At 50.9% G+C, this 18687-nt stretch overlaps 9 protein-coding genes across 9 annotated transcripts; 5 read left to right on the forward strand and 4 right to left on the reverse strand.

Moving 5' to 3' along the window:
* The first annotated feature begins 549 nt into the window (after positions 1 to 549).
* On the forward strand, positions 550 to 1639 carry P153DRAFT_364793 (S-adenosyl-L-methionine-dependent methyltransferase). The gene has a single exon (XM_033667679.1). The coding sequence runs from the start codon at positions 730 to 732 to the stop codon at positions 1552 to 1554; it is 825 nt and encodes a 274-aa protein (XP_033526779.1). The 5' UTR covers positions 550 to 729; the 3' UTR covers positions 1555 to 1639.
* Positions 1640 to 1913: 274 nt separating this feature from the next.
* P153DRAFT_285094 (uncharacterized protein) lies at positions 1914 to 2102 on the forward strand (the record flags this gene model as incomplete). The annotated part of the gene is made up of 1 exon (XM_033663372.1): positions 1914 to 2102. The coding sequence occupies one exon, from the start codon at positions 1914 to 1916 to the stop codon at positions 2100 to 2102; it is 189 nt and encodes a 62-aa protein (XP_033526780.1).
* A 681-nt stretch (positions 2103 to 2783) lies between these two features.
* On the reverse strand, positions 2784 to 3602 carry P153DRAFT_383277 (uncharacterized protein; the record flags this gene model as incomplete). The annotated part of the gene is made up of 1 exon (XM_033670217.1): positions 2784 to 3602. One exon carries the CDS (start codon positions 3600 to 3602, stop codon positions 2784 to 2786), a length of 819 nt encoding a protein of 272 aa, XP_033526781.1.
* Positions 3603 to 5595: 1993 nt separating this feature from the next.
* On the reverse strand, positions 5596 to 7238 carry P153DRAFT_284694 (serine/threonine-protein phosphatase PP-Z; the record flags this gene model as incomplete). Its single annotated transcript, XM_033663340.1, has 2 exons — positions 5596 to 5808; positions 5859 to 7238. 2 exons carry the CDS (start codon positions 7236 to 7238, stop codon positions 5596 to 5598), a joined length of 1593 nt encoding a protein of 530 aa, XP_033526782.1.
* Positions 7239 to 8228: 990 nt separating this feature from the next.
* Positions 8229 to 10284, reverse strand: P153DRAFT_364797 (aldehyde dehydrogenase-like protein). Its single transcript, XM_033667680.1, has 4 exons — positions 9957 to 10284; positions 9521 to 9889; positions 8499 to 9474; positions 8229 to 8444 (listed from the first exon to the last, which is right to left on the reverse strand). Exons 1-4 carry the CDS (start codon positions 10082 to 10084, stop codon positions 8412 to 8414), a joined length of 1506 nt encoding a protein of 501 aa, XP_033526783.1. The 5' UTR covers positions 10085 to 10284; the 3' UTR covers positions 8229 to 8411.
* Positions 10285 to 10654: 370 nt separating this feature from the next.
* Positions 10655 to 11449, forward strand: P153DRAFT_285042 (uncharacterized protein; the record flags this gene model as incomplete). The annotated part of the gene is made up of 1 exon (XM_033663363.1): positions 10655 to 11449. The coding sequence occupies one exon, from the start codon at positions 10655 to 10657 to the stop codon at positions 11447 to 11449; it is 795 nt and encodes a 264-aa protein (XP_033526784.1).
* P153DRAFT_364800 (uncharacterized protein) lies at positions 11443 to 12907 on the reverse strand. Its single transcript, XM_033667681.1, has 2 exons — positions 12682 to 12907; positions 11443 to 12507 (listed from the first exon to the last, which is right to left on the reverse strand). Exons 1-2 carry the CDS (start codon positions 12813 to 12815, stop codon positions 11685 to 11687), a joined length of 957 nt encoding a protein of 318 aa, XP_033526785.1. The 5' UTR covers positions 12816 to 12907; the 3' UTR covers positions 11443 to 11684.
* A 907-nt stretch (positions 12908 to 13814) lies between these two features.
* P153DRAFT_189971 (uncharacterized protein) lies at positions 13815 to 15851 on the forward strand. Its single transcript, XM_033662431.1, has 2 exons — positions 13815 to 13961; positions 14205 to 15851. The coding sequence occupies exon 2, from the start codon at positions 14247 to 14249 to the stop codon at positions 15780 to 15782; it is 1536 nt and encodes a 511-aa protein (XP_033526786.1). The 5' UTR covers positions 13815 to 13961; positions 14205 to 14246; the 3' UTR covers positions 15783 to 15851.
* Positions 15852 to 16815: 964 nt separating this feature from the next.
* Positions 16816 to 17255, forward strand: P153DRAFT_364802 (uncharacterized protein). Its single transcript, XM_033667682.1, has one exon. It carries the CDS (start codon positions 16874 to 16876, stop codon positions 17030 to 17032), a length of 159 nt encoding a protein of 52 aa, XP_033526787.1. The 5' UTR covers positions 16816 to 16873; the 3' UTR covers positions 17033 to 17255.
* Positions 17256 to 18687: the final 1432 nt, after the last annotated feature.

Genomic DNA, 18687 nt, shown 5'->3' on the forward strand with positions numbered 1-18687 from the left:
AGGAGTAGGAGATTGCTATAGTGAGATGATAGACTCTATGCGGCTAACATCGTGATTGTGGAAGAGATGATCGAAGCTGATGGAGCGCCTGACAGAAACACTGGTGGGATCAAGGACGAAGTGTCCAGGAACTCGTGAGACGAGAGAGACATGAAGTAAACAAGAACAGAGAATAACAATCCAATGAACAAGGTCATTGGACGAGACACAGACTGGATGAGGAATGATTCCAATCGGCGAACAAGAAAATGATATTTATCTTCTCTATTTGCTGTTCAGAAGTACAAACAAGGTCACGGGAGAAGCGTAGCTTAGCTTACACAGAAATACTCTGCCTCAAGGGACATGAAAGAGTCTTGAAGTTCAGATACAAACGATCATGATATCTGGTCGTTCCTAGTTGAGATTACTAATCCTCATTCTGAGTACCGAGATGGCCGATGTTCGGAGGCGAGAGCACTCAACATCATCAACCCCTCACAAGAGATACGATATGCATCTTACGAGCTTCTCTTAGGCTGAATGTTTACATCTCACTTGGACAGCGACTTCGGCATGCTACTACTTGCTCCAATGATGCATAAAGGGTTCTCTTACCCATAGAAGAGGTCTTCGCCACAGACACGTCACCAAGCTTCTCTGTTGACACACTCTCCTGTTTGGTACCATTGCTTGTCTACCTGCTCATTCGATAGAACATACATCTCCAACACGTACCTGACCCCGAACATGTCCACTCCCTACCTTCACGGTCACCACGCGTCGGTCCTCCGCTCCCACAGCTGGCGCACTGTCGAGAACTCTTGCCCCCACCTCCTACCTTATCTCAGCAGTCCAACACTCAAGATCCTCGATGTAGGCTGTGGTCCTGGAACCATCAGTACAGACCTTGCTGCACGCGTCCCTCAAGGCTTTGTTTACGCTATCGATCCCTCCGCCGACGTCATCGAGAAGGCGAGGAAACATGCCGAAGAGAAGGGCATCACGAACGTGCGCTTTGAGGTCGGCGATATATTCAACTGGAAAAGTCTTGATGGCGTAGAGGCGGCAGGCTTCGACATTGTGCACGCGCACCAGGTGCTGCAGCATTTACAAGACCCGCTTGGCGCGATGAAGGAGATGAAGGTTCTCGCAAAGCCCGGCGGTGTGCTTGCGATCCGCGACTGTGACTACACCGCTATGAACTGGTATCCTGAGCATCCAGGCATGCAGAAATGGAAGGATCTGTATATCGCCGTCGCAAATGGACTCAAGGCTCACCCAAACATGGGGAAGAAACTGCATGCTGTAGCTATGGAAGCTGGAATCCCAAGAAGCGACATTGACGCAAGTGTTGCGGCCTGGACTTTTAGCACACCAGAAGAGAGGGCCTTTTGGTGTGGGTTATGGGCTGAGAGAACAGTAAAGAGCGACTACAAGCAGAGAGCGCTAGACAGCGGGTTTGGTACCGAGCAGGACTTGGAAGAGATCGCGGCGATGTGGAGAGAGATGGAGAAGAAAGAGGATGGCTGGTTCGCCGTGATCAACGGTCAGATCATCTGTCATATTAGGTAGGAATAAGCTTAATCAAATGACCCCCGATTAGAGGTTCTTCTGACCCTTAACGGTCCGTCTCTCTTCCTGCTATCACCACCCCCAAAAACGCAACCCCACCGCCACTCCGCGTCGCCAATTGTATAATGAAACGCTTTTACCGCGTGCCCATCATCTGACTGTACTTGCATTAGCTTCTATGGGTAGCCCCGTCGTAGCCCCGTCGTAGTTGCCTGATCCTACAGAAGTTCCCATAACAACCCCACTTGCCCCTCCAACCTCAGCTCAGCTATCACCAAGCAACCCCGCTCCACCAACACGACTCTAATACTCCAACTCAACGAACTCACACGAAGAATAACAAAGAATCAGTACCGAAAATGCAGTCTTCAACTATTCTCGTCAACTTCCACAACAGCTGCCCTAAGTGTGGCGCGAGCATTGACGGAGATAACAAGTCTTGCGGATCTTGCGGCAGCGTAAGTTGTCTGCACAACATTTTGTTGTGTTCTGTGGGAGATTATGCTGATGTTTGCTATATAGTCGTGCCCTGTTTGAAGCCTGGATGAAAAGGCGGTATGAACGGCAGAGTGGGCGAGGCTGATGATATCAACAAAGGGAGGTTGCATGAATGGCGGTGTGGAGCTATCATATCATCAACATGACAGTGAATAGATGCGGTTCAGTCGTTGGAAGTTGGAGTGGTGAGTGAGTTATGAATACAACAAGCTGCCCTACATCATTTTGTATCACACCCTCTTGCAATGAACTTCGACGTCCGTTCATAACCACGAACTCGAAGTACTTCACTTGCCCATCGCTCGGAACTATCCTGCCTTCTCAACAAGACAAACTCTGTTAGGATAGATACATATCCAGTCCATCGTGCCCAAGCTCTTCCTCTGCTTTCATGTGCCTGCTAGCGTGGCCAGCTTTGTCCAGTGTCGAGTTTCAGTGTGCTCTGGTCCTCGTTCGATGCATATCCGTGCTTCGACTTTGACACAGTATGCCAACCCCAGCTCTAGTGCTCGTGGCAGGTATCGTGACTGCCGAATACAACAACACAATCTCCTCCTCTTCTCGGCTCTTCCTCCAGTTTAGTCGATGTCCAATTGCACTCCTTGCCAATTCATTGGACCGTGACATTTCTCCACGTGCCTGTCCATCTTATCCCACATTCTTCATCTCCCGAACGATTCTCTGTTACCAAAAGCGACCATGACCACAAAGCCATTCCTCGACTTTTGGCCTCATCCCGCTTCCTGATGCTCTCTATAACTCTTGACGATCTCCCCAAATCCCTCCTCCCCACACCCTTCACCTCCCTCGTCTTGTTTCCCGTACCACGTCGCGAATTTCAGGATTTTCTTCCTATCGACCTCCCTCTCCCCAAACCGCATAACCACCGCCTTCCCCTTCGCTAATTCCTTCATGAACCCTCCTTGCGCCCACCACGGACTCTCAAAGACACGACGTAGCGCCGCCCAAACATCCTCACGCCCCTGGTCCTGCATCGCCTGCTCCAACTCCTTGACATCAGGCAGGAATCGAAAGTGCACGAAATCCATCGCTGCAATAGCTGCCGAGACATCGCCCGCGCCCAGCCACGCGATTACACTCGTAGCTTTTGCGTGCACAGCTTTAGTAAGTTCCGGTGCAGGAGTTTCACTCGTTGGGTCGAGACAAAGCGTATCCACCCACAGCATTCGCGGTCCATACCGTTTCGTTAGTGGCGTTTTCTTCTTGACGACGGTTGCGACGGGCTGCGCCCATTTGACGTGTGCTTCTGGGTCTTTCTGTCGCTTGATGGTAGGCTTCGTGATGTCGACCCTCAGACTTCGGAGCGCGAGCGCGAGATTGAGGGAGATTGGTGTGGGTTGGTCATCGATGAGGATTGAGTCCGTGGCGGGGGAGTCGCTGGTGTACGATAGCACTTCATATGGCGGTGAGGTTTTAAGAAACACGTCGATGAGGTGACATTCGAGTTGTGATTCTGGGTCGCCAGGTAGTAGTTGGAGAAGGCGTATGCTATGGTTTTTAGGCTGATTTAGGCGTATGGGAGTGGACATGTTAGGGGATTAAGCTGGGGCTTTGTATCGGAGTTCGAGGTGGGGGCGCTGTGGGTCAGATACAACGGTATTGTCTGGCATCTTTAGAGGATATGCGGAGTGCGTGGTTTGGGCGAAGTTAGGTAGTCATCATATCAGATGTCCCCCGATGACGTGAATGATCCCTGCTAGATCGATTGAGAGATGGCGCTAGATGTCAAACACTCGCTAAGACTGAGTAGACATCTAGGTACTGCTCAACAGTGCCTATATGACTTTCCGTTCTCGATACCTGCTCAGCAGCATGAAGTTCCGCCGGCGATCAAGGAACAACTTGCATGCAACTCTCGTATCCTGTCTGCCTCTCCTCCTTTTTCTCATACACAGCCAGATGACGAGGGTGCCTGCAAGGAGATCTACAAGGCTAATCCGACCTTTGCTCCAGTGTTGAGTGCAGAGTCGACTTCCCTGGGTATGTCTGCCGACGGATTTATTGCTGCAGGAAGAACTGAGGTGCTGGCTGGTAAGGGTATTGATGAAGCTCCCCCATGACATACCGATCCGTTGTGCGTGTGCCAATGCATAATCTGGTGGGAAAAAGTGACGAATCTTGAAACTGTCGGGCTATACATATGGGATGAATTACTGCGGCACTTTTAACTGTCGTTGTGGCTTGGTCACATACAATTTCCCAAAAACAAAAGGCCAGTGGTCTGCATCCAGTGAACAAGGACCAGACCAAAAACATACAACAGTGACGAAATCACACGTGACGCTCCCTACTCAGTTCACACATAGGTATGTAGTGAGTGAGACAAGAAAAAGAAAAGAGGCAAAAACATACAACAGCGGGAATTCCCTACCGGTCACCCATATAGGTACTAATCCGCCGGTACACTGCTTGAGTACAGCTGAGCGAACGGGAAGCTCTATTTTCAGCGTCCTATGGTCGTATGTGACAGTTTTGGCGAACTGATCTTTGATATGCTCAATGAATGTTGTAGATGTGAATGCAAATGCTCAGAAAACGGCGCATGTTCCAACACCGAGCAGCGCAAAAGGAGTAGCGGAATATCATCAGCAGGGCACGAGGGGCCAAGCACATGTAGAGAAAGAACCTTGATAGACGATTACCTCAAAGGAAGACACAGGACTAGACTATTATACACCCCATCCGACTCCACTCCACCCCACTCCATCCTACTAGGTATCTTGAAGAAGCCCAAGAAACCCCGCATTCCGACTCAAACACACCGAAGGCCAAAACGCGAGAACATGCGCCCGCACCGCGCACAATGCCCGACACCCATCATAAAAGGAGATTGAAAGAAAAGACGACTAAGAAAGAAAAAGCCCACTCAATCCAAGATATACGCAAAGCAGCAAGAGTGTAGAGAAGAAAGAACCGCGATATCAGCGCTAGGACAACGCTAAAGCAGCATGTTCGTACCTGAGAAGGAAAAAGAGCATTGCTTTTCCCAATCTTCGGACCAACATGGGCCCCTGATTGCGAACCGCAAGGCGTCTGCTCGAGCGAGGCAGGATGACATACCGTATGCGAATGCTTAGAACGGCGCCGATTTGTGTGACATGCGTCTCTCCGTTGAAGTCTGAGTTCGTTTCCTCGTCTCGTCCAATTCGAGCTGCGTTAGAAGAGATGCGCAACTTTCGTTACCAGTAGGAAAGAAAAGGCTGTCCGATGCAGAGCCAATCAAGGAATCGATCCTCCTCGGCGGGGGCGTCGTCGTACAATCGCCTTGGGCGCTAAGCTGCTCCACCCCAGGCCGCCTTCTCACACGACGAAATTCGTGCGAAAGGTATTGTTTGTCTGGCTCTTCAGTTGCCTGGTACTTGCCCACGAATTCAAAGTAATCCTGATCCTGTGTAGGTTTTCTAGTTGCGATGATTGGAGACCCCGGCGACGCGTTGATCTCACTACCCTACACCACGAGTAGAGTATTAGTAACTTTGAGGAGCGTAGTGAGCGGGCTGTGGGCTGAGGTTAGTACACGTGCTAAAAAATAATAGATAGTTCTGAAGATATATTCAGCTTGCCATCAGATTTGATACGTACTGGTGAGTTGAGCATGCTCTGACGTTTGTTCCTGCTCTTTTTGATATGACTCTTGAGCGCACTGGAATCGAGGGGCTTGAGAAGCTCAAAACTACAAAGCAGCTCCCCGGAAACGGACATGACTGCACCCCAGTTGTCAAACTCGCCGCAGTACTAAACGTGTTAGTGAAGGTTCCTCACCCAAAAGCAGTGGATGGACTCACATTTGGTGCCGAGAATACAGTGACCAAGACCCTGTCCGTGAAAAATTCATATCCATCTTCCACAACCATGTGAGCTCTGCAAACAAGATCAAAGTCGTGTCTCTGCAAGAACTCCATGATGACCTTTTTCCCAAAGCAGTAGCTGACACCACGTTCATTTGACTCCCAATCGTTCTCCATATCCGCAGGATCGCTCCACAAAAGATCGTTTAACAGGCCGTAGTCAGGCACGTCCGTGGGCCGCGCAATCTGTCGAATATCGTCCATGTGTGACAAGCTAGGCGACAGTCCTCCGTGCACACAGAAGATTTTCTGTGCCACAATTGCCGCAATCGGGAGAGTATTGAACGTGTCAACAAATGCCTTCCAGACCTTGATATTGCATCTTCTCTTGCACTCGTCGTAAAAACCATAAACACGTGTGACGTTGGCGCATTCGTGGTTGCCGCGCAGGAGAAAGAAGTTCTCAGGGAACTTGAGCTTATAGCAAAGTAGCAGCAGTATCGTTTCCAAGCTCTGCTTGCCACGATCTACGTAGTCGCCGAGGAAAAGATAGTTTGAGTTCGGTGGAAAGCCGCACATTTCGAACATGCGGATCAGATCGGTGTACTGTCCATGGATGTCGCCAACAATCTTCACCGGGGCTGCAAGCTCCAGAAGTGAGGGCTGACTGAGGAAGACCTCCCGTGCGGCAGAGCAAATCGCAAAGATCTCCGCGTTCTTCAAAGCGACCGTCTTTGTGACTTTCCCAGCGTATGCAGCATCTAACAGCCGCTGAATCATGTCATCAAGATCGATAGACTTGAGCGCGCTGATCTCCATGGGCGATCCAGATCCATCATTCGCCGCTGGGGGCTCTGGGAGTCTGGGTATAGGCTGTCCCTTCTTCTGCAATATGGACTCTCCAGGCTGCGCGGAGCTCAATGGAAGAGGGACACCCGTTGGTGGGACGTCCGAGACGTAGTCGACTTCTCCAGCCTCTTGAGCCTTTTCCACACCCTCGTGACCCGTGCCGAGCGTAGCACCGTGAACAGGAGAGGGCGGGGGTTGTTGTTCGTCTGGCACCGAATCCACTCGCGTTGCTGCCTCAGGAGCAACATCTGAGATCGCGGGGGCAGATGAGCCTGCAAGCGAGCCTCGTCGTGACCTTTTGCCTTCTGTTTTGTCGGGTTTGCCGCTGACTTCTGAGAGATTGCCGATGGAGTTCCGCGGGCTGTCGTTCTTCCCAGTGCCAGGGATTTTGGATCGGATCGAGTTGCGTATCGAGCGGGTGGAGCCTTGTGTGTCAGATCTCTCGAACGAACGATAGTACTCGCGCCCGAGGGCCACGCCATCCGCGCCCTTCTCGCCCTTTTTGGTGCTGGACGGCTGGTTGCCCATGTTGCAGGCAGCCGGTCGTGTGCCAAGAGAATGTGTGGAGAAGAGAGGCGGAGAGATGTGTGTGCGGGACTTTTGTTAAGAGGTGTTGTTTGTTGGGGCCGAGGAAGCTGCGGGGGGGACAGAATAGGCAGGATCGAGACAACGAGGACCTGTGTTCCTTCCCAGGCTTGGCGACGCAATGACGTCCGCTGCAGCAACAGCTCGCAAGTAACTTGTGAAAGAGGTCAGGATTCTCGTCGGCCAGACTCTCTTAGGGCGGTCGGAACAGGCGCGAGAGAAAGGCAAGGACGCGAGCCTCCGTCGGCGCTGTCGTGGTCTGCGTTGCTGGAAACTGGCCGCGCCAGGTCAGAGAGGAAGAGGCGACGGGGGACGAGTCGAGGTGCTGCTTGCGAGCCAGAGCGATGGTCGGTGGGCACGAGCTGGATGCGGCGGTTTACACGGTGCGGGCAGTGCCCATAGGGTTGGGGCTGTGGGGGTGTGAAGGCGATGATATCAAGCTTCGCGCAGGCAGGGCGGGGATGGAGCTACCATAAGCCGCAGCGCCTTAGTCAGTGGCCGGTGACGATTTGTAGCCGAGCAGGCGTGTCGAACCAGTGAATGAGAGCTTTGGCGGCGCTCTTAGCGGTGAACGGGGCGCAAACTAGTTGCAGGCTAGATAGGAGCAAGAGCAATGTCGATGTCTACGACGTGCGAACCTACACAGACGGCATAGGGTGTAGCTAACGAAAGAGATGTCCGAACGTCTCTAAAAAGGCACGAGACGAGAGCACAGCCAACATGGAGAATGTCGTGGATGGCGCCAAGGGATTGGGCCCAGGTTGTCGGCTCATCTAGCACAGACCCTTGAGAGGACACAAGACTGTACCTTGTCTGCAATGCGTTGCCAGCGAAGAGAATCCCGTTTGAACCAAAGTCTGCAGCTGGCGCAGGCCTCAGAGCTGTACCTTACAATCGCATCTTCACACATAGTAGTACACGACACCATGCAATCGTCAGCAATGAATTGAATGTCAGACTTTTTGCACTTCGAAACACAGATACAACACAGTCACGTGCTCGTTCGCGAGAACATCACGCGCACACAGTAAGTGTCTCCAAAAGCTGTTTGCCCATACACTAGCGCCTAGTGAACCTTCTCATGGCAGTCACCTGCGTACACCACAGTGAGGTATCTCACAACCTAGTGCCGAGGTTGACATGGACGGCCTGTCACTGTTAGCAGCTGCTTGCGTTGACACATCTGAGAGACACTTTTCGTACCTTTTTATTCGTGTATGCCTCAATACCCGCCTCGCCAAGTTCCCTCCCAATACCACTCTGTTTTACCCCACCAAACGGAATCCGTGTATCAGAATCGTTGCTCGAGTTGATCCAGACCATGCCCGCCTCGATGCGCCTAGCCACGCGATGCGCCTTTGTGATATTTTCGGTGAAGACGGCCGCGCCCAAGCCATAATTCGAGTCGTTGGCACGATTGATAGCTTCTTCCTCCTCCTTGAATGAGCTAATGGTCACGAACGGGCCAAAGACCTCTTCGCGGTAAATTGTCATGTCGTCCTTCACGTTTGAGAATATAGTGGGCCGGACGAAGAATCCCTTTCCGTTGACATCTTTGTGCGCTTCTCCGCCAGCTACAAGGGTAGCACCCTCCGACTTGCCAGCCTCGATATACGACAGTACCCTTTCGAATTGCGCCTTGGTGACCTGCGGGCCTTGGAACGTGTCGTCATGGAAGGGGTCTCCAACCACTGAGGCTTCCGATACATGCTCCTTGAATGCCTTGACGAACTTGTCGTAGATGCCTTCTTGCACCAATATTCTCGAAGTTGCAGTACATACTTGCCCCTGATTGTACATGATTCCAATGTGTGCCCACTTGACTGCTTGATCGAGATCAGCGTCATCGAAGACCAGTAGTGGCGATTTGCCGCCTGTTTCCAGAGTAATGTTTTTCAGGTTGACGGCGGCCATCTTCATGATCTCTCGTCCGGTAGCGGTCGACCCTGTGAATGCGATCTTATCTACATCCATATGCGAGGCGAGCGCTGCGCCAGCTTCTCTTCCATGTCCGTTGATGATGTTAACTACACCTGGCGGGAAGCCTGCTTCCTTGATGAGAGTGGCTAGGTACAGAATGGAGAGTGGTGTCTGCTCGGCGGCCTTCAAAACGATTGTATTGCCGGTACATAACGCGGCCCCCAGCTTCCAGGATGCCATCAGCAAAGGGAAGTTCCACCTATAATCGATCAGCCATGTTCATCTGGTTAGGAAAGGACACCTACGGGATGATCTGTCCACACACACCGAGTGGTTCGCGAACAGTGTACGCCAACTTAAGAGGGGAGGTCTCAATGACCTGTCCGTGGATCTTGTCCGCATATCCTGCGTAGTACTTGATCGCTCCAATGGTTCCGTCCAGATCATCCGAAAGTGAAATGGAGTACGGCTTGCCATTGTCCCAGGTCTCAATAGTGGCCAGCGTCTCCTTATGCTCTTCAATCAATTGCGCGAACTTGAACATGAGGTCTGCACGAGCAGTAGTGTCCATGTCCCGCCAACTGGGATCTTTGAAGGCCTTTCGTGCTGCAGCCACGGCGATGTCGACATCCTCGGCCCCAGCTACATAGACAGAAACGATCTCACTCTCGTCGCTGAAACGTTGTCAGCCAAAGTATTCGATACAAATCTTGGGTAAAGGTTTATCATGTGACGATGTACCTTGGGTTTATAGATACGATTGTTTCCCCCGACTTGGAAGCAACAAACTCGTTGTTGATGAAGAGACCCCTTGGCTGCTTGTACTTGCGGCCATTTGGCGCAGTGAGCTCGACGAAGAGATCAGACATGTTAGCTGCAGCAGTGTAGCGCCTCACAACAGCTATGCGTCTCGAGTTGAGAGATCTGGGAATCGAAGTTCGGGTGGGGAATGCTGTGAGGGAGCGAAGTGAAGCCCTACATATTGCGGGACGAAGATACAAGCATGTCATCATTCAACAGAGGACGCAGCTATCTATGCGCGTCTAGGCAGTCTCCAATAGAAGCTCTTGGGGCGTATGCGGGTGATGCTAGCTGAACCCCGCGATACGGACGAGTCAGTCGCATCCGCATGCACTTTCCTCTTTGGATCTTACACCCTTGTCCCAGTTCATTGTACATGAGTGGTCGCATCCGTTGCCCTCTTCTTGTTGGGTCTTGTCAGGTTCGGCTGTGTGACGCCAGATTCGCGAGTCGAACTGCATCCACAGAACTTTGACAGCTTGTCGCGTCGCGTGGCCGCCATGCGTCAAGCTACCCCACCAAGCAAAACGCGATGCGCTGACCTCATGCCTATTCCCTGAATTTCGACAAAGGCCTCAAAACCACTGCTGTGTGCCCCCTCGCCTAGCACGACATATTGTCCTCTCGAGACAAACGCCATGGAGACCAATCCTACCTTTGACGCGCCCGACCTCGATCTCGACCTCGACCGCCCCGATGCCTCCATTAACGTGTCCCAATCGCTCGACTACTGGAACAGCGTCTCCTCAGACGTCACAGGCATGCTCGGCGGCTATCCCCAGACGTCCCGCATAGATCTGCAGGGCTCGTCCAACTTCCTCGCCAAACTGCGCCGTGGCAAAACACCAGCCTCGAAACAGCCTCCCGCGCCACTGGAACGCGTCGCGGACTGTGGCGCGGGTATTGGCAGGATAACAAAGGGCTTATTGCTAGGCGTCAGCCGGCGAGTCGATGTCGTGGAGCCGGTGAAGAAGTTCACAGACGAGCTGGTGCAGGGTCTCGGGAGTGGGGAGTGGGCTGGCGACGGGGAGAACAGAGACGGCAAGGGACAGGTTGGGGACGTGATCAATTTGGGCCTGCAAGACTGGATACCAGAACCCGGCGCGTACGACCTGATATGGAATCAATGGTGTGTGGGACATCTCACCGACGCGCAGCTCGTCACCTACCTCGAGCGGTGCAAGGCGGGCCTGCTGCAGCCCTCCACCGGGGAGGAGACGAGAAAATCGTGGATCGTGGTCAAAGAGAACTTGTCCACGGACATCAGGCATAAGGACCTCTACGATGAGGAGGACTCGAGCGTTACGAGGTCGGACGAGACGTTCAGGTCGTTGTTCAAGGAAGCGAGACTGAAGATCGTCGCGACGGAATTGCAGAGGGGGATGCCGAAGGAGCTGTATCCTGTCAGGATATATGCGCTCAGACCGGAATGAAAATTGAAGTGGATAGACTCGGCGCACTTCTAGGATGAGAGTTGGAGATTGGGAAAATAGTCGATACCCAGGTATGCCCCACAAGAAAAAGCAACAACGCTTCGTCCTTCTTTGAGCGAGTCCAGAATGGGACGATATCTGCCTCTATGATAACACATCCAAACCACAACGCCAATCCAATGCACGCCATATCCACACCCTTCCAACCCCACATCTACCTTCTCCCATCAGACCTTCACTTGCCGCCTGCTCCCAAAACTTCCCCAGAGGCCATGAACCTATGCACAAAGCTCAGCGGCAGCATAGGTGGTCCAGTAGGAGCCAATTCGGGCCTTGCTCTCTTAGCCTTCGGTGCAGGAGCAGTGGCAGTGGCAATAGCAGCAACCGGGATCGGCGCCCCAGACGTATCCATAGCGTCCCCATCGTCCTCGTCCTCCCCGTCTTCGTCATCTTCCTCTTCCTCGTCCTCGCCCTCGCCTTCAGCAAAGAGTGTCTGCTGATATTCCTGATCGAAAACCGTGCGATGGGCAAAGTCCCACAGCTGCATCAACTCATCTTCCGTCATGGTGCCTGGAACACGCTTTGTCGACTGTTTCTTCTCCCTCCCTTCTGCGTCGTTACTCTCGTTTGCTGCCTCGTCCTCATCTTTGACCTCCGCCTTCCTAGGCTCAACCTCCCACTCCTCCGGTACATGGGCAAACCCAGCTGCCCTCGCCAACCTCTCCTCGACCCACTTCTCCTCACCGGGCTCTAACCTCTTCCTCAGCAACGTCTGCGCCAAGCCCGCCATCTGCTCGTTTCCGGTAGGAAACGGCGCCATGGGGAAGGGATGCAGGGCCTGGAGTCTCCGCGCATGGCCAGCAACAGGCGTGTCGATGTAGATGGTCTTCTCCTCTTTGAGATATTCGTTAGTGGTGCTGTCGAAGATGGGCTCTCCAGCGTCGTTTCGTGCGGTTTCGGTGGTGACTTCTTGTTTGTGTGTGTAGCCGCCGTTGAGCCATTGGTAGATGGATTTCAAGTAGGCGTTGATGTGGGATTGAAATCGTTGGGTTGTTGGCCTGGGGATTTTGTGAGTCCCGGTAAATGTATGAAGTAGGTAGAATGTAGAACATGGACTGTAGTAGATACTGAAGTGGAAATAGGACGGTAAAGGATATAAACAATATAGCGCGATCGAGACGTTTTGACAGCAAAGAGTAGACACGTTCACAAAGGCACCAAAAATCACTCACCAATCTGCATTCCCCCTCTCTAAATCGACTCTCATCTTGTCCATGATACCAATCATGGGTACAAGCTGGCGTCGCATCTGATCAATAGCCTGGAGATCCTCTCTGGTCGGCTGACCAGCAAAGTATTGATTCATCTTGTAAGTATGCGACACCGTCTCCACGTTCTAATGAGGTTGAATGAGTTCAAAGGTTAGTCGGGTTCTCAGGTGTTGAAGGTAAAGGGAAGTGCAGATGATTTGGTAAGATCGGCGTTGCTGAGAGACTATTGGTCTGAAGATGGGGCTTGCTGTGATGGGAATAGTGGGCTTGGCACGTTGCGTTAATCGCGTTTTCTTGCAGTGCTGCGTCGACAACACCCTTACACTCATCGCTCGTCTTTTCTATCTTGGTTGTTTCGAGTGATGGACGTTGCTGGTCACTGCCGTTTACTCCCCTTGGCAGATTGTTGCAGAACAATGGCATGACACGACAGATCTGGACCAGTCTTTGACATAGACTGGGTTGTTTTGATCTGAGATACACGCGTAGCTATGCTTATTTGTTGGTATTTTTGCCGATAATCACTTTTGTGGTACACCGTGTGACTCTTGGTGAGCTTTATCTTATGATTGGACTGCTGACCCACTCGGTTCAATCAACATACAGGTGTGTGATTTCGAGAGCGATATATGTATCGTCGTGTGGGTATTTGTAATTGTTCACGTCTACTGGCCGTCGAAGACGTTCGCCTTCGGATCGATTTTGGAACCCTTGGATCTCGTTGGCTTCGTCAGAGGCAGACCAAGCGAATCATCACTGCAGCGGTTACATTCATAATGAAAATAGTCTGGAGCTTACTTCATCACTTGGCTACACCGGTACCAGTAACCATGGATATGCGTAAAATCCTACAGGTACCCCATACCAGGGCAGTTGATCATCTCTCAGAGCTCAACAGCTCATGACTGTTTCTGATATTTTTCTCTTGGTTGGTGAATCCTTGATTTACAATCACCAACAATAACACAATCAGGCGATCATTAGTCATGGCAATACAAACTCAAGCCCATAACCAAACAATTACCTCTCATTTACTTGGATCGACCCCGACAAAACCAGGCAGCCAAAATTACCTCTAACCATCTGAGACATCTCTTCCACGAGCCTTTCTACCATATAAAATACAGTGCTTCAGCACGCCATCGACCTTCCAATAGCTGCTGTACTCTATCGACAAGGTTTTGCCTCAAGATACGAAGATCGAAAGGTCCGATAGAACGTCGTCTTCTCACCAATATCAGGTATGTTGTTGATACAATTCCCATCATTGCTGCCTATGGCACATCTTTTGGGCTGCCGGATAGGCAGCTGCCTTTACCTCTTCTATTGTGGGTCTTATTGAGTTCATCGATTCGGCGCCTGAAGACAATAAGTTCGTACCTTGGCCAGGAGGTTTCGATCTACTCTTACTCAGTGATACATATTGATCACTTTTGACACTCATCATTACGGCTTCGATTAGGATTCAGCTAACATTTCGTCAGAAAAAACGTCATTAGAAGTATAGACACAAAGATCCTGTCACAATGATACACCGAAATCCTTCCGAGATCGCGTTCGACCCCGATCAAAATTTGTGGTGTTTTGACGAGGACGAGCACGACGGTATTCACAATGCGCAAGACTTCGAGGAACATCACTTCATGGACAACATCCGTTCTGGTGTTTTGGCCTACCGCCTGCAGTCTGCGTGTCACTTCGACCTCTCGATCAAGATACACCAAGCTGCACCATTGCAGTGTGACGAAACAGCGATCAAGCTAGCACCATCTTTCAGAATCGAAGTTGTCTTCAAGAGGTTGGTTGAGCCAGATCTATTTCGTGTGTGTAGACCTAGATTCCGTCGATGCTCGCGTGGAAGATATCGCATCGCCACCAATGAAGTACAGATCTGCGAGAAGGGTCGCTTCATTTTGATGAGCGAGTTTCTGAGGATCTATTACCCAAATTTCAATACGCTGGTGGGTCTCGATGACATGCAGCGATGGTGGAGCGCGAACGGGAAGAGTTTCAACTGGACTGGAATGCCGACAGAGCTGAAGGAACATGTGGTGTTGTTCTGTCTACACCATCCTCGGGGTACCGGCCTATACCAACGCAGTCTGCAAAATTATCGAAGCCCATTCAACCCAAGGCCTGTTGCGGACCGAGAACTTGGGGTATACGAGGTTGTTGACAAGCTTGGAGATTGGTGTTATCTCTTAGGTTGTTCACGCCAAGTAAGGTCCATCACGCTTCGGCTATGCTTCATGGGCAGTAGCAATTTGACATACAGCAAAGGGCTGTGCATCGACATTCTATCTTATAAAGCCCTTGAAGACTGTTTTGACCGTCTTGGAAAGTACTACCAGATGATGGGCCCGGACAGCCTGCCTGTGGACCAGAAGACAAAAGCTTTATCAGACTGCTACAGCCTTTATCCGAAGATTTACCCTCAACTCAGGCAATACGCGACGTTCCGACAAGGTATCCAGAAGATCTGTTTGAAAATGAGCTTCGTGTCCTACATGCGGTTCTTCAAGGTAACCGCTGGTGGCTTTGGCAAGTATTGGCGAACCGACCACATGACATTCGAAGTTCTCGAACAGCTACCTTTTCTCAATGAAATCGTCATCAAGCTTCCTGTTCGGCCTCACGGTGCCGGTGGGTGGAAAGATAACTTCCACGAGGGCGGCCCTCAACTCTTTCATCACGAGTCTCCCTGCCCTCGAATGCTACATCGGATTCTGTACGAACGCATCGCCGAAGCTCTTGCGTCACACGAGCATGTTCGGCTGACGAGATTTATCGACAACGATGAAAAGCAGCGGTACTGGGAATTTCGGAAGAACGCAGTCGCGAAGCTAAAAATGACCGGCGCAGAGCTGGAGGAGCTCTACAGGGATGACGGAGGTGGCATTGAACTCGAAGATGTCGTCGCCCCAGCGAATATGGTCGCGAAAGACGAACATGATCAGGATCTGCAAGCCTTCGAGTACCCCGCGGAGGGTGAGGAGCAGTTCTTCCCTCCGAAGTGCCGCTGTGCGAAGGATTGCACCTTATATAGAGACAGTCAGGAGTGACAGTCAAGAATGGACAGTAATGGATTTGGCGTACGGGGGTGATGGGCATCAATGATGCGGTCTTGGATTTAGGTTTGCTCTGCTGAACTCTGAAATGCCCATTTGCGGAAAACTTTGATAATCAGCATGGTAAGTGTTTCAGCGGACCTTACTCATTTCTATATAAGTATTTCTTAGTAAGATCTTGTGCGGCGAGGCCGTTAATCTAGATATATTATACTTTGTCAAGCCCTAACGTTCGATATTTTGAGTGCTTGTGCGTCCATAGCACAAATCACATCTATTCTGATCCCATCAGGCAAAAGCACACGGGTAACACGTACCTATCTCGAAGGTCATTACAGAGAATGTAGTCACAGCTATAGCATTACGTGCTCCAAAGCTTTTATCATCCTCGCTATCGGAATGAACTCAGCATGTTAGACAGACCTGCGACCAGGAAGTAAGTGGTTGGAACGCTAGATATTGACTTTGTCGCCGATAAGTCTTGCTGTCTTGCATCCAACTCAGGATGTGCATGTATCCAGAGTACCATGGTCATAACTGTAAGTCTCTGTTTAATATGGGGATCAATGTAAGCGCACTGTGAAGATGCGATCACGTGCAATCATACGACATGAAACGTTTGTTACATTCTACGCAACGGGCTTGGAAGGAAACGACATCAACAAACTGCTAGGTCTCTTCATGATGTAGTGTGCGAGCATGTCTGTCAGAGTCACGTTGCTGTACCGTAGAATTTTGCTTGACAGCTTTACCACTAGTGAGGATCCAACAGCGGCGCAGTGACTGAGCCATGGCGGCTTCGATGTCCTGCTGAGATGTTGATTGGCTCATTTCCGAGCTATTGGTAAAGCTACTGAGGAAAGCTTTTGTGGTAGCTAGCACTAACGGCATATCGTACGTCACAATTGGCGACATGGAGATGCTCCAAGTCGGCTTAACAGCTGAACAAGGTCAGCTGGAGGGAATCCTAAGGGCGACCTAATTTGATAAGGCTGGGAGCATTTTCTAGGTACCGTTTTTCCCTATCCCGATCTGTCGGCTTGTTCTTTGTTCCTCTAGCTTTGTCGCTAGCGAATACGAGCACCATGAACCTTCTTTCTAGTACAAGCATTGGCGTCAACATAGCTACGCGGCCTGTTGCCGCTATTTTCGTCGTGTACCTGCCTTTGTGGGTCATGTACACGCGAAATTCATCCTCTTGCCGATACATCTGGGTCATGATAGTTTCCATGTCACGAAGATAGCTTATATACCATGTGTCCAAGAGTGACAAAGATAAAGCGATGAAGTGACATTCTCAAGTAAGAGCTTGAAGATCAGAGTATTAAGTAAGGGAACCTACATGGTCAACATAGGGAGGATTTTCCAGCAAGTTCGAAGAGATTGTGCTAGGCACCGAGCCAGTGGAACAGAAGGGGTGGCAACGTGACTAAGGCGATACGATTCTAGGGTTCAGCATGTTGTGCATTGCAGAAGAAAGGGATGGACTCAATCGAACAGGCCTCCACTTCTTGGACTTCTTGGAAGCTTTATCGTAGCCATCATCGTTTCCGAACGCCGACATCCGAGAACCGAAAGCCCGTCTCCCGGAGTCGCCGGAATCGGTAGCCCCCGCGTGTGTTGGCGAAGATAAAATGGGTACAAGCTAGACATTGAACACGGCAGTTCAACCGGACACACAGGCAATGACCTAGGAAGGCTCGATAACTGAAGTTAGGCCGCGGCATCAGCGGGACGGTCAAGGAACGAGGACCACAAAAGGAGGTACCGATTAGACTAGTAGAACCTATACTAGCGGTTTTGATCATAGATCGGTACCGGATGGTAGGTAGTCGTCGACTTTTGTGAAGACCATGCCGAATTATCTAAGCTCCCAGAAGGTGGGAAGGTAGCCGAAGATAGCTAGATCGTTGATTACGAGTAAAGAAAGTTGGAGCCGTTACTTTCCTAGTCTCAGAATCCAGGCACAGCGTCATGCTTCCACTGCTGGCTCGATCCCAAAGAGCCTAGATAATACGGTACCTGTCGTACGCGTCGCAGTTACCGAGGCGAACCTATGTAAGGTCAGGACATGGACACGAGTCGCCACGCTCCAAGGACATCCAAAGGACCCATACTGTATCCGCCACTTGGTTGGCAAGGTTGCTTCTCGAGTGGAGACGGCAAACTTTTACACATTGTAAAGAACTATCTCCAGCGTTGCATCGCTTGCGAAGTATTTTCAAATATCCAGCTTTCCACATAACAGGAAAATGGACGGTACGACGTGTAACCGATAGGGACCTATGGAATTGATCAGCTCAACAGATCTGGCCAAAGATGCTGTGATGCTGATGAGAAGTGTCCTGCGGATACATCCGAATTTGGCCGTCGATTCGGGAGCCTTTAAGCTCCCTTGATCTTATTGAGGACGGACTTGCAGGCTCGGGAGTGAGTGAGGATGAGGCTCTCTTGTCTCTGTTTAGGACTGTCGGTCAAGGTAGTCACTGATCAAGACATTGAGAGTTTGATAGGAAGCTGCTGACTATGGACAAATAGCCTCTCGGAACACGGCCCTCGCCTTGTGATCCCATTCTTTTGTGCTAGACCTCCCGATGTACTACTCACGGGAGGGAGTTAAACATCTTACGCCATTCATTCATAGCTCTGGCATATTACACGATCAACACGAAGTCACAAATAGGGGGAACGGAGGTAGTGGACCATGGCTGTGGAGGCTAGGTTTAGGCGGCGGAACGCCGGTGGGAAGGGAACAAAGCATCATCGCAGCTTCGACTAAGACTAGCTTTGTCCATGACCTTGAACAAGGTTTTGATCCATTTGCCACAGCCAAACTCTATCTTGTCGACTAGTCAGGACAAGCTATTAAGCGAATCTCAGCCCTAGAGTACTTTGTTAG

The sequence above is a fragment of the Dothidotthia symphoricarpi genome (genome assembly GCF_010015815.1).
Source record: "Dothidotthia symphoricarpi CBS 119687 unplaced genomic scaffold P153scaffold_5, whole genome shotgun sequence".
Classification (NCBI taxonomy): domain Eukaryota; kingdom Fungi; phylum Ascomycota; class Dothideomycetes; order Pleosporales; family Dothidotthiaceae; genus Dothidotthia; species Dothidotthia symphoricarpi.

Bases quoted from the DNA above. Each gene is read 5' to 3' on its own strand.
- P153DRAFT_364797 (XM_033667680.1), bottom strand. From the start codon at position 10,084: ATGTCTGATCTCTTCGTCGAGCTCACTGCGCCAAATGGCCGCAAGTAC. The intron at 9,890-9,956 runs GTACATCGTCAC...ACAACGTTTCAG, and splicing joins ATCGTATCTATAAACCCAAG to CGACGAGAGTGAGATCGTTT. The intron at 8,445-8,498 runs GTACGAAAAGTG...TAACAGTGACAG, and splicing joins AGGCATACACGAATAAAAAG to GCCGTCCATGTCAACCTCGG.
- P153DRAFT_364793 (XM_033667679.1), top strand. From the start codon at position 730: ATGTCCACTCCCTACCTTCACGGTCACCACGCGTCGGTCCTCCGCTCC.
- P153DRAFT_364802 (XM_033667682.1), top strand. From the start codon at position 16,874: ATGAACCTTCTTTCTAGTACAAGCATTGGCGTCAACATAGCTACGCGG.
- P153DRAFT_364800 (XM_033667681.1), bottom strand. From the start codon at position 12,815: ATGAATCAATACTTTGCTGGTCAGCCGACCAGAGAGGATCTCCAGGCT. The intron at 12,508-12,681 runs GTGAGTGATTTT...CAAAATCCCCAG, and splicing joins GAGAGGGGGAATGCAGATTG to GCCAACAACCCAACGATTTC.
- P153DRAFT_189971 (XM_033662431.1), top strand. From the start codon at position 14,247: ATGATACACCGAAATCCTTCCGAGATCGCGTTCGACCCCGATCAAAAT.